The sequence below is a fragment of the Abramis brama genome (assembly GCF_963993115.1).
Source record: "Abramis brama genome assembly, chromosome: 6".
Lineage (NCBI taxonomy): Eukaryota > Metazoa > Chordata > Actinopteri > Cypriniformes > Leuciscidae > Abramis > Abramis brama.
Window position 1 is genome coordinate 9,870,359 of NC_139968.1, and position 14,648 is coordinate 9,885,006.

At 37.3% G+C, this 14,648-nt stretch overlaps 1 protein-coding gene across 3 annotated transcripts in view; it reads left to right on the forward strand.

Moving 5' to 3' along the window:
* grm7 (glutamate metabotropic receptor 7) overlaps positions 1-14,648 on the forward strand; it is a 210,868-nt gene that overhangs the window by 191,737 nt on the left and 4,483 nt on the right. For 2 of the 3 annotated variants that reach the window (XM_084118048.1, XM_084118049.1), the window contains one exon: positions 8,811-9,057. In XM_084118048.1, coding sequence (XP_083974174.1) covers positions 8,811-9,057 — 247 coding nt within the window. Of the gene's footprint in view, positions 1-8,810; positions 9,058-10,839; positions 10,862-14,648 lie in introns of all 3 variants that reach the window. The other variant, XM_084118050.1, reaches the window with a different exon arrangement.

The following is a 14,648-nucleotide window of genomic DNA, read 5'->3' on the forward strand; positions in this document are numbered from 1 at the left end:
AAATTGTGATATATAGTCTCAGTTATGAGAAACAGGGTTGCAATTGTGAGATATGAAGTCACATTGAAATATGTAAATTACAAGAAAGCTACAATTACAAGAAAAAGCATAGTTGCACATACATGATTAGTCAAAAAAGTCACAATTGTGAACTATAAAGCCACATTGAGAGATATAAAGGGCCAATTACTGCATAAGAAAAAGTCCAAATTACAAGAAGCATAGTCACAAATGCATGATTTATAGACAAATTGTGATATATAAAGTGTCAATTACAAGAAACAAGTTTGGTATTTCAAGATATGTATTTGCACTGTGAGATATAAAGTCTAAAATACAAGAAACAAAGTCACAGAAACCGTTGCGATAGGTCATTTGATATATAAAGTTGTAGTAATGAGAAACAAAGTCACAATTGTGAACTACAGTATAAAGTCACATTAAAAGATATAAAATCATAATTAAGAGAAACAAATTTGCAATTGCAAGATATAAAGGCACACTGAGAGATATAAAGGGCCAATTACAAGAAAAAGTTGAAATTGCAAGAAACAATCATAAATGCTTGATATAAAGTCGAATTGTGATAAATAAAGTCTCAATTATGAGAAACAAAGTTGCAATTTTGAGATATGAACTCACATTGAGAGATGTGAATTACAAGAAAACTACAATTACAAGGAAAAGTCGAAACTACTGTACGGGAAGCATGGTCGCTAATGCATGATTTATAGTCAAATTGTGATATATAGTCTCAATTACTAGAAAAAAAGTTGGAATTGCAAAATATATAATGTTGAAAATTTAAAAGTCTAAGTTGCGAGATAAAATGTTACACTGAGATATAAAATAGCAATTACAACTTTGAAAGATACAAAGTCGCCATTATAAGAAAGTTGCAGTTATGAGATATATAGTCACATTGTAAAATACAGATTTACAATTATAATAAACAAAGTCACAATTGCAAGATATAAAGGGCCAACTACAAGAAAAATTTGAAACAAATTCACAGTTGAGATAGTATGTTACACTGAGATATAAAGTAGCAATTACAAGAAACAAAGCTGTAATTGTGAGATATGAAGTCATTTTGAGAGATGTAAAGTTGCAATTATAAGATATATAGTCACATTGTAAAATATAGATTTGCAATTATGATAAACTAAGTCACAACTGCAAGATATAAAGGGGCAACTACAAGTAAAAGTCTGAACTATGAGAAGCACAGTCGCATATGCATGATGTATAGTCAAATTGTGATTACGAGAAACAAAGTTGGAATTGCAAGATCTATTCACATTGTGAGATATAAAGTTGAAAATACGAGAAACAGTCGCAGTTGCGAGATATAAAGTCACATTGAGATGTATAAAGTCTGAGTTATGAGTAACAAAGTTGCAACTGTGAGATTTAAAGTCACAATATAAGATATAAAGATGCAATTACGAGAAGCAAAGTCATAACTTTGGCAGTAATGGGCTTCCAACCCATTGACATTTTCTTTAGGAAATGCAAAAACCTAGCTCTAACTAGGACTCTAATGTCAAATTGCATCATGATCCGGCTTCTGAAATCCACATTCCGCCATAGGAACGTTCCTCTTTTTGACGTTGCCAGTGGATAGTTGAATGCGGAGAAAATGAGTGGGTCTTTGAGAACGCGATCAATAAGCTCATTGTGTCTTTGTGTAGATGCCTTTGCTCGTTTCAAGCTGAATTACCCACTGACACCAAACCTAAAAAAAAGAGTCTCTCAAGGAAAAGAAAAGGATCTTTAAATGACAAAAGGCATTGTCCTTTTGCATGTAAGGTGATCCAAGTGAAAATCTTGCCTTTCCGCCTACTGTACGTCTCCCGCGATTGCGTTTCTCAGTAGTGCCAAATGTGTCACCTTCATCCAGTGTGACGGTAAACTACATCACAGCGCAGTTTGAGTCAACTTCCTCTGTTACTGTATGTATGTCACTTTATATAATAAGTCCCTTCCTATCTGAAGCCAACTGAGGCTTGTGTGCCGTTCGGGAAGCCTCTCTTGTGGCATGCGTGGGATGTTTTGCTTCCTCTATAGGTGTGACTCTCTGAACGCATCAAAAGCCGTCATTTCGAGGATTGGTTTTCAAAAACGGGGTTTTAAGGCAAAGACGTTGCTTAGAAGAGGGATACAAACCTGTAGACTCAGTTCCAGCACAAAACTGAAATGCATCTTCAGCGCCTATTCCAGCATTCCAGATCTTTGTGTCTTTGTTTGCCAGAGGAAGAACAGTGGAAAGACTGCAGGAATCTGGCTGATAGATCGCCAGGATTAGCATGTGATCACGGCAGGGAGCGGCGCACCAATTGAATTCTTATCTATTTAAATTGCATGTTGTCATAAGGCGGTGGATTGTGAATTGGTCTGTCACTGGTGTTAATGAGGTTGTCGTAGTTGATGTCTTCAGGTGATTTAAGACTGCGGGAATTGGTTTTAGTCTGACGAATGCGGTTTAGTGTGGGACAATGTTTGTTTAAGCTTTGCAATGGCACAAAAATCCTGAGACATATGATAAATTCGGGCATTGGGACTCTGGGACATTGTGTGACACTTCATGATGCTTTAACACACTATTTTTATAGCCGCAATACTATACCAATAAAGGACCTTGTTGACCTTTTGAATTGATTGATTGATTGTATATTTACAGTGCATCCGGAAAGTATTCACAGCGCTTTACTTTTTCCAAATTTTATATTGCAGCCTTATTCCAAAATGGATTAAATTCATCATTTTCCTCAAAATTCTACAAACAATACCCAATAATGACAATGTGAAAGAAGTTTGTTTGAAATCGTTGCATTTTGCATGACACTCAAAATTGAGCTCAGGTGCCTCCTGTTTCCATTGACCATCCTTGAGATGTTTCTACAACTTGATTGGAGTCCACCTGTGGTAAATTCAGTGGATTGGACATGATTTGGAAAAGCACACACCTGTCTATGTAAGGTCCCACATACCCTTTTCCACCAAGAACTGGTGCCGGTTCGGAGCCGGTGCCTACTTGCGAACCAGTTCTCTTTGTGTTTCGACAGCCAAAAGAACCGGTTCTTCGTAAACAGTGACGTAACGACGTCGTTCGCTGGGCTCTCTAGTCAGTGGAAAAACAAACAGGTTCTGAGAAGGTTCGCAAGTTGAACCAACTTTGAACCAGCACCAGTTCCGAACCAGTTCTTTTTTGGTGGAAAAGGGGTAACAGTTAACAGTGCATGTCAGAGCACAAACCAAGCCATGAAGTCCAAGGAATTGTCTGTAGACCTCCGAGACAGGATTGCATCGAAAAACGTGATAACTTTTTTCACGTTGTCATTATGGGGTATTGTTTGTAGAATTTTGAGGAATATAATGAATTTAATCCATTTTTGGAATAAGGCTGTAACAAAAAAGTGAAGCGCTGTGATTACTTTTTGGATGCACTGTATATACCAGGGGTGCCTATATATGTATATATATACAAAATTAAAATTTACAGTCAGAATCTATTTTAAAATATTATGTTTACTGCTTTTTTTCCTCAAGTGTTAATGGGAAACATCATGTTTTTGATGTCACACTTATTCATTTGTAATGAATAATCTTATTTTCTGGTTTAATATTATAAAATTGATTCTGACTCTTAAGTTTTAATTGAATAAGCCACGTTTAAATGCAGCAAGTTGCGACAACCATAAACCTCTAGGTACGTGACAACATCCCTTCGTGGCAAGTTCTTCCACATATTGACATATAAATCAGTGCCGGTGGACATATTTCTATGGTCTCATCGTATATACGATATATATATATTGTCATACAGCCCAGCCCAGTTCTTGAATCTATAGTATGGATGTTTTAGACCACTTCTTGTTCGTTCGATTTTCAATCTCTCTGCAATGTTTTATAAACTCTTCTCTGTAGAATCGGTGTTCCTCATATATCGAGCTGTTTATTTCCAGGCTGCTCCGGTTCTGACTGATCCATTATTAGCCCAAATCACATCCATAAAACTCTCCCTCTTCGCCATATCATCCCTCACATCCAGACGTTTCAGATGAGAGCGAGTGTTCAGACTTATTGCTCAGTAATTAACGCTGATCACTGCTAAGCAGCAGCCAGAGGGGTGTGTGTGTGTGTGTGTGTGTGTGTGTGTGTGTGTGTGTGTGTGTGTGTGCGCGTTACACAAGGTTATTTGCTGTGCGCATCACGAAACCCATTCAATATGTGACATATACTTATAATATTATTTATATAATTAAGAAACCTGATGCTTAAGTTCATGATCAGACTGTCCTCATTGATATTTAATGTCTACGTCATTTGGTTCCATTTTACACAGTAAATCGCCAAAAGAGGTCAAACTGCATAATGAAGTGCACCAGACAGTGAAACGAGACATTTAGCTTTAGTTACGGTATTCAGTGAAGGTCAAAATAAATTAGAAGCGTATTTGAAAAAGTAATAAACCGCAAGATGGGATTAGATTTCTCACAGGACTTTGAGGTAGCTGAAAAACAAGATCATTTTCTTTGTAATTTGTATTTTTTTATTTTTTATTTTTTTAATTAATTAATTAATTTGTTTTATTTATATAATTAAGACACTATTAAAGTTTGTTATTAATATTTTGAATTAGATTTAATTTTGTATTTTCTGTTTCCATTTTAATTTCAGTTATTTTTTGTTTTTAATTTTGTTGTGTTCTTGTCATTTATATATATATATTTTTTTTAAATATGTCTATATCGATTTTTATTTATTTATTTTAATTTCAGTTTGTTTGTTTTTTTCATCAAGTAAACTAAATGAAAATGGGAAAGGTTGCCTTGTCAACTACCTGAAATAAAATAAGTTTAAGTTTTCGTATATTTTATTTCAGTTAGCATTTATTTCAAGAAACATTTATTTATTTATTTTTACTCGCCACCATTTTCAACTTAAAAACAGGAAGCTTTTTATGCGTCTCGGCCGTTCATTCACACAACAGCGTCATTTTGGGGGGCCTGAAAATGCAAACTTTTAAAAATGAAAATAAATTTGTATAGACTTGATATTGATATATAAAGTATATATATTTATTTAATGAATGTAACTATAATTTGTTTGTTTTATACTTATATTTTTCATTCCTGTTCTGTTCTGAATACTGTTAAATTTAAAGCATTTGTTGTGGAGTGAGGGGAACTAAAATACGTTTATATTTGAATAACATGTAATAACATGTTAATAACATACATGTGACATACATAATGCGTCTTATCTGTTTTTATTCTCTCAGCAATGCAATTTTGACCTGGTGCGACTTATAGTAAAGTGCAACTTGTTTAAAAAAAAAAAAAGAAAAAAAAAAAGGATATTATTTTTAAAAAAATATGTAATTATATTTATATAAAAATATATTAGCAGTGAATTACATTAAATGTGCATTTGGGCCTTGAAGAAAGCATTTTTGAATTCCAGTTGGGTTGTTTTAAAAGTGACAGAAGCTTGAATTAATGCAACAGAAGTAGCCTAGCTTTTATCGCTCGTTGCTTTGACACGTCACACCTCGTTTGGACACGGTGTAGGAAGTGAATATGTTTTTTGTTATGTCAAGCATGCTGGGTTCTCTCATCTATCCCAGGGTCAGCATCACACATCTCAGCGGCCAATGAAAAGCTGTAGAATTAGGTGTCGATCTCCGGCACAGAAAGAATCATCTGTCAGTTCAGTGCATTTGCACTTTGGATTTGGCAAATTAATGTGACACCCCTAGAGGTTTTCACACTTTTTCTTTCGGAAAGTTTTAAGGTTGTGTGATTTGAGAGCCCGCGGGAATTCAGTTATCCCGGCTGTTCGGGTTTGTGATCGTTGCTCTCATAACGTGCTAAAAATGGAAAAGGTACAAGTCAAATATGAGCCATGAAATTCTGATTAGAGTCTACACACATTTTTCCAGTGATATATTGTGGTGGTATGATTGATTTCAGATAAACCAACTCTTAAATGCAGTGTAAAACAAAACGAACTGTGCTTGATTTTGATTAGAGGGTGTTCTTCAATCTTCAAATATGAAAATTAATTATAAAAATATGAATTATGTGTTGAAAGTTAATGTCATATTCAGTTTAGCTGTAATTTTGTCAAATTATGCAAAAGGTGTAAAATGTATTTATTCACTGATACTCACTCACTCATTCTACTCACTCACTCACTCACTCACTCACTCATTCTACTCACTCACTCACTCACACACTCATGCACTCACACATTCCACTCATTCACTCTCTCACACACACACACACACACACACACACACACACACACACACACACACACACACACACTCACTCACTCACTCACTCATGCACTCACACATTCCACTCATTCACTCACACACACACACACACACACACACACTCACTCACTCACTCACTCATGCACTCACACATTCCACTCATTCACTCACACACACACACACACACACACACACTCACTCACTCACTCACTCATTCCACTCACTCACTCACTCACTCACTCACTCATGCACTCACACATTCCACTCATTCACTCTCACACACACACACACACACACACACACTCACTCACTCACTCACTCACTCATGCACTCACACATTCCACTCATTCACTCACACACACACACACACACACACACACACACACACACACACACACACACACACACACTCACTCACTCACTCACTCACTCACTCATGCACTCACACACTCATTCACTCACACATTCCACTCATTCACTCTCACACACACACACACACACACACACACTCACTCACTCACTCACTCACTCACTCACTCATGCACTCACGCACTCACACATTCCACTCATTCACTCTCTCACACACACACACACACACACACACTCACTCACTCACTCACTCACTCACGCACTCATGCACTCACACATTCCACTCATTCACTCACGCACACACACACACACACACACACACACACTCTCACTCACTCACTTACTCACTCACTCACGCACTCACTCACGCACTCGCACATTCCACTCATTCACTCACACACACACACACACACACACACACATCCACACACACACACACACACACACACACACACACACACACACACTCACTCACTCACTCACTCACTCACTCATGCACTCACATATTCCACTCATTCACTCTCACTCTCTCACACACACACACACTCATTCACTCACTCACTCTCTCACTCACACACTCATGCACTCACACATTCCACTTATTCACTCACACACACACACACACACACACACTCACTCACTCACTCACTCATGCACTCACACACTCATGCACTCACACATTCCACTCATTCACTCTCACACACACACACACACACACACACACACACACACTCACTCACTCACTCACTCATGCACTCACACATTCCACTCATTCACTCACACACACACACACACACACACACACACTCACTCACACACTCATGCACTCACACATTCCACTCATTCACTCTCTCACACACACACACACACACACACACACACACACACACACACACACACACTCACACTCACTCACTCACTCACTCACTGATTCACTGATTCTCACTCACTCACTCACTCTCTCACACACTCACTCACTCACTCTCTCACACACTCACTCACTCACTGATTCTCTCACACACTCACTCACTCACACATTCCACTCACTCACTCATTTCACTCATTTCACTCACTCACTCACTCACTCACTCACTCTAATAAAGCGTTAATGTATGTAATTTCCAGTCTAGCTGTAATTTTGTCAAATTAGTAGTTATAAATGCTAGAATTAAGCAAGAAAACAAAGTCATTTCTTTTAAATATATTAAAATTGCCATTACCATTAAATGTCATTCTTCCATTATCACTTCCATCACAGAATTCTGCTAAATACATATTTAGAGCTATGGCTTCCACAGACCAAAAGTACCCTCAGTAGAAACACCTCAGAAGGGCACTTCCTCATGTCTAAGGAGATGGGTTTTGATCTGAATAAGCTATAAAATGGATCTGACCTTCTGCCAATTAGGTTTCACAACTTGAGTTGCTTCATTGGCCGATCGATATGTTTGTGGTAGAAATGCAGTCGAAATGCTGGGCCTCATTCACGAAAGACGAGCAGAACAAATTTCTGTGACAATTTGCGAAAAATATATTATTTTTTTTAAATGATTTTCACAATTCATTCATGACTGGGTCCTGTTGCCTTAATTGAAACACACCCGTGACCTTCCTAACAGGCTTTGAACTCGCACAACATTAAAGATTAAACACACTGAGGATATCGGTAATTACATACTTGCCAGAGTGCCGTTAACTGCCACATGAAATGAATCTTTGCCGTAGGACTAATGTGATATGGTCGCGGCATGAAAGCCTTCATTATAATACTTTGACAAGCTCCTTTTTTTCATTCAAGAAAAGTATATCCGTGCAAGAGCCTGTGCTCTCAGGCAATGACAGCTACTCGAGTTTTTAAGGACTATTATCATCCATTTCGCTTTGAATTCTCCCACCAGGACATCAACATTGAGTGTCTTTTGTACTGACCTTAGATTTTACTTTATTCTTCATTCCATCTTGAATCCCATACCGAAGTTTGCAGAAATACCTAATGGACTACATAATTCATGAACTACTAACATTATACTTTTATAGCTCTTTTTGAAGATCTTTATGAAGCTATTTTTTATTTGTTATGCCTCTTTGGAGAATTCCCTTGCTGTTATATGCCAATATAAAACAAAATTTTTCCATGTTGTTTTTCTTTCCAAAGCTCTACATCCAGACCACCACGCTGACCATCTCCATGAATCTGAGCGCGTCTGTTGCTCTGGGAATGCTCTACATGCCCAAGGTCTACGTCATCATCTTCCACCCGGAGCTCAACGTGCAGAAGCGGAAGCGGAGCTTCAAGGCCGTGGTGACGGCGGCCACCATGTCCTCGCGTCTATCGCACAAACCCAGCGACCGACCAAACGGCGAGGCCAAAACCGAACTGTGTGAAAATGTGGATCCCAACAGTAAGTAACAAAAAATTTTATCCGCCGGACATTGAGGAAGTTGATAATGTACATGTGCTCATGATGAATTCTAATGTCTTTAAACTAAATCTGGTGAACTCTGAAAGAATAATTTAGCATTAAAAGCATACAAATAATTTAGTTTTAGTTTGTTTTTTTGGGATTTTGGATCGCATGAGCAGATGTAAGTTATCAAAACGAAATAATGTGATTTTTCACATTATTATGCATGTTTTCTGGCTTTTTGCACTTATCATGGCACTGTTACAATTGGCTGAAGTGATGACCAATTTAATTCGACCTTTTTTGAATGTAATTTATTATATATTAATGTTAAATTGACAGTTTATATATACAGTATATATATATATATATATATATATATATATATATATATATATATATATATATATATATATAACAAAAATACTACTCATTTATAATAACTTTAATTAATAAGCCATCAACAAAGCTCTAAACTCTAAAAGTTTACTCTAAATCTGTAAACTAATCATTTACAGATTCGGAGGATAATTAAAAAAGCAAATATATAAGAATAACGCATATTAACAAATGATCTGTTAAGTGTCATAATGTAATAATGTTTGTAAATGTTATAATTAAAAGTTAGTTATTAAAGGGTAAGTTCACCTAAAAATGAAAATGATTTCATCAAGTACTCACCCTCATGTCGTTCCAAACCCGTGAGCCGTGAGCCTTTCATTCATCTTTGAAACACAGATTGAGATGTTTTAAATTAAAAGCTTTTATTCACATATAAACATTAATCAGCGAACATACAGTACACACAGGCTCAACAGAATGACATGAGGGTGAGTAGTTGATGATTTTATTTTTTATTTTTGGGTGGACTAACCCTTTAATGAATGTATCATGTTATTTTACATGAGTTAATTTATTCCTATCATTTATAGATTTGCTGTGCAGGTGTGGTCCTTATGTAAAGATCTAACATATTAGTAGTTATCTTTTATTAAAACCACTTATAAATGTGTAACCATTATCCCCAAGCTTGACCCTTAAAGTTGCTTTCCCTTTAGCCACGGGGCGTAATGGTGAGCTCATGTCCCAGGGTGCAGTGCTTGCAAGATTCATTGTAGAATGTCACCATGAGCTGAAATGATGTTGCTTTGGCCTGTTGATGTTGCAGCATGAGCTCATGTCAGATATAATGGAATGAAGTCATCTGCTGAGAATGACCACATTTCCTCTAATGAACACAAGATGGTGGTCCGTACACCGCAGAGAGAGAGTAATGGCGCAGGACTTGTTTGAGCCCAGAGGATTAGCATGTCATCACTGTCAAAGGAAAGCCATGGGTCTTGAAAAAGAAATGAAATTCCAAAAGATGAAAAGTACTTTTTGTGTTGTTTATTCGGCTTTGACTGGAATTGCAGGTCTTTGCAATCTTTCAGCTGCTTTTGGGATTCTCAAATAGCTACAGCACATAAAGAAAAAATATATATATTATGGCAATTTCAAAAATTGCGCCGTCAAGGTTTTTTTTCTGACAGTGGCAATGCTTTCCTTGCATTATTAGATATGCCATTCTTAGTTGTGAGAAATGGCATATCCAAAGTCAGAAATCTCCCCATCACCTTAGCACTTATATCTATGCTAAAACACACCCACCTTCTAACCTAGCTTGAAATTAAACTGCCATTTTAAATTTCATGACTGTTTGGACCAATCAGAACCTCTGCTTTGTTTCTATTGGACCAATCAGAAACAGCTCACCAAGTACTGTTTTTTCCCCAACAGGCTAATTCTCATAATTTATCAGGTAAGACCAAATTAATCTTCTACCTTTGGTTATGACCTTGCTCGCTTTTCAAACACTGGGCGAAAGGACGAGATGGAAATAATAATCTGTCTTTTGTGGCCATTAATCACAAGTTTCACAACTTGTGATGGCAATCCCACGGTGTCTCTCAGTAGAACTAGAGAATGAAAATCATCTTTATTGTACCATGTACCGTTAGACATCAACATTTAATTCAAAATTCAGTGTCAATATGCCCTACACAATTTGAAGGGTAGTCAAGACCACCTAAGCTGAGACCAAGTCAAGACCAGTGTGTTAAGACCAAGACATGACCAAGAATTTGAAGGGTTGAGACCAAGACAAGACCAAGACCTGTGTGTGTTGAGACCAATACCAAGTTCAGTGTGTGTTGAGACCAAGACCAGTGTGTGTTGAGACCAAGACCAAGTCCAGTGTGTGTTGAGACCAAGACCATGTCCAGTGTGTGTTGAGACCAAGACCAGTGTGTGTTGAGACCAAGTCCAGTGTGTGTTGAGACCAAGACAAGACCAAGACCTGTGTGTGTTGAGACCAAGACCAAGTCCAGTGTGTGTTGAGACCAAGACAAGACCAAGACCAGTGTGTGTTGAGACCAAGACAAGACCAAGTCCATTGTGTGTTGAGACCAAGACAAGACCAAGTCCAATGTGTGTTGAGACCAAGACCTGTGTGTGTTGAGACCAAGACCAGTGTGTGTTGAGACCAAGACAAGACCAAGACCTGTGTGTGTTGAGACCAAGACCAAGTCCAGTGTGTGTTGAGACCAAGACCAGTGTGTGTTGAGACCAAGTCCAGTGTGTGTTGAGACCAAGACAAGACCAAGACCTGTGTGTGTTGAGACCAAGACCAAGTCCAGTGTGTGTTGAGACCAAGACAAGACCAAGACCAGTGTGTGTTGAGACCAAGTCCAGTGTGTGTTGAGACCAAGACAAGACCAAGACCAGTGTGTGTTGAGACCAAGTCCGGTGTGTGTTGAGACCAAGACAAGACCAAGACCTGTGTGTGTTGAGACCAAGACCAAGTCCAGTGTGTGTTGAGACCAAGACAAGACCAAGACCAGTGTGTGTTGAGACCAAGACCAGTGTGTGTTGAGACCAAGTCCAGTGTCTGTTGAGACCAAGACAAGACCAAGACCAGTGTGTGTTGAGACCAAGACAAGACCAAGACCAAGATACAGGTTACAGGTTTAACACTACTAAAGCGTGCCAAGACCTTAAACTCAGCATGAAACGAAAGTTGCGATAGTCTTTTCTTCTCTATTGTGACGTATATCTAAGTGAAACGGCTTCTCGAACAAGAAAAAAAAGTAGGACCCCTACTTTTTAAACTTTGCCCCTGCAAGCTCACATTCATCTGCCTCCACTTTTGAGAGCCGCACCTACATCTTAATAATCCTCAAACGATGCATAAAATCATGTCCCCGCCTTAATTTTTTTTTTTTTTTTTTTTTTTTATAATCACTTGCAGTCAGATTTATGTCACAATAGGGAAAAAAACATTTATCAGATGTTGTTCATTCATAGCTCTGGAGACTTAATAGAGTTCTCATAGACATTCACCCTTAGCTGTCTCATTGCCATCTAGGAAAAACAGATTTTGAATGGAGACATTATTTGCAAAACCAGATGAGTTTTTCTCATCTGCATGCAGCAAGCATTTTACATATTTAATGTTTCCAAGAAGAGTGTCTAAGCAAAAGCTGAACATGGTTATGAAACGGTGAACTCAACTGTCAGAGGTAATCAGATGACACGTGGAAGATCCCGAGCTTCAAACGCAAGTCCCACAGCTCAATTCCCCTGACGCCACCGTGATGGCATGGCAGACTCTATCGCAGGTCCCAAAAGAGCCGTGAACCATCTGTGTCGGCCTTCCCTGTGCACTCACTGTTCTCTCTCCCTCTTCTGCTATATAACACACTCTGACTCTCTAAATTATTTTTATGGATATGTATGTATATGAATGTTCTGAACCCTGAGATATCTGACACCCAGAGGAATAGACCCTAAAACTATTGAGCCGAGATGGCAACGCCAAGAGCGGAATGCTGTAATCATCGCCCTCATTCCCAACGATTTTGGTGGCACATGCAAATTCGAGTCTAGTTGATATGCGAGTTTCATCACTGGCGCTGGACTTCACTGCAAGAACGCAGGACAAGTTTTGACGGCAAATAAAACGGCTGGATTTTATGCAACAGTTTGCATCAAAAGCGATGTATAGATTTGCTCTGACAACAGTGATGATTCATATTTTATTTATTAATTTTCACATTGACGCAAAAACAAAACAGAACCGTTTGTGAGCTTTCAACAGAACATTCAATATCTTAATGATCCATACCCTTGCATAAAGAGAGAGTGTGCAGTATCACCAATATTAATGGCCCATATTATAATCTCATCCTAATAAAATAATATAAATGAACACTATAAAATTTTTCTTCCATTGTAAAGATAACCCTGTGCGAAAAGCTCAGACACCTAAATTCTGTTCTTATAGATACAGTGAGTTCTCTTTTTCAGTGATGTTCACAGTAATTTGTAGCGATAAAGTGGCCAGAATTTGTTAATTTCAATAAGCTTCATTGGTAGAAAGAATTTCTTTGAAAATGTTTCATTATGTTTGTAAAAACACTCTTTCACAATTATTGCATCATGCAACAGACTTTTCATGGTATCTTTCGTACATGTACGGTAGTTGTTGCATTATTCAATGTAACTGTCATGTTATCGTTCATAAAAATATTCTTAAGAAGTTGTAAGAAAATATTCTTATTGGTTCGTAAAACCAATTGTACATAATTTTCACATTTTAAACCATTCTTGTGTAAATATTGCATTATGTAATGGAATTGTAACACTCATTTGTAAGAGCTGCTCTCACGCAGTTGTTGCATTATGAGACGTAATTGTAACACTATTGTTCGTACAACTATTTGTACACATTTCTTTTGTTTTATTCCTGCATAATTCTTGCATTATACAATATAATTGTCATGCTATAGTTCGTGAAACCACCAAATTGTGGTTTAAGTTTACCAAATTTACCAAATTGTCGCATTAAGTGACGAATTTGTAACGCTATTGTTAGTACAACCATTCTACGTAATTTCTGCTGTGTTTGAATTGTGTTTAAAGCCATTCTTGCACAATTATACAATGTAATTGTTATGCTATCATTTGTAAAGTCACTGTTACGCAATTGTCGCATTATGCAACATAATTGTAACACTATTGTTCATACAATAATTTATGCGTATTTTCAGCATTATGTGAAGTTATCATGTTTAAAATGATTCTTACATAATTCTTACATTATGCAATGTAATTGTCAGATTAACATTTGTAAAGGCGCTGTTATCCAGATGTTGCATTATGCAACGTAATTATAATGCTATCGTTTGTATAAACATTTGTGCGTAATTTCTGCATTATGTGAATTGTTTAAAACCATTCTTACATAATTATTACATTATGCAACCTAATTGTTGTGCTATCATTTATAAAATCACTGTTGCTCAGTTGTCGCATTATGCAACATAATTATAACGTTAAATGTTCGTACTACCATTTGTACGTAATATTTGCATTATGTGACTTAGGGTACGTTTACATGACAACGATATGCTTAAAACGGAGAAGTTTTTCCTTCGAGTTTTCCGCCTACAGACGACACCATTGTCAAAACGTTCCCTATTCAAACGGATCCACGAAAACGACTAAAAACGCTGTATTCTGCTCCAGGCCATTAGATGGCGATGAAA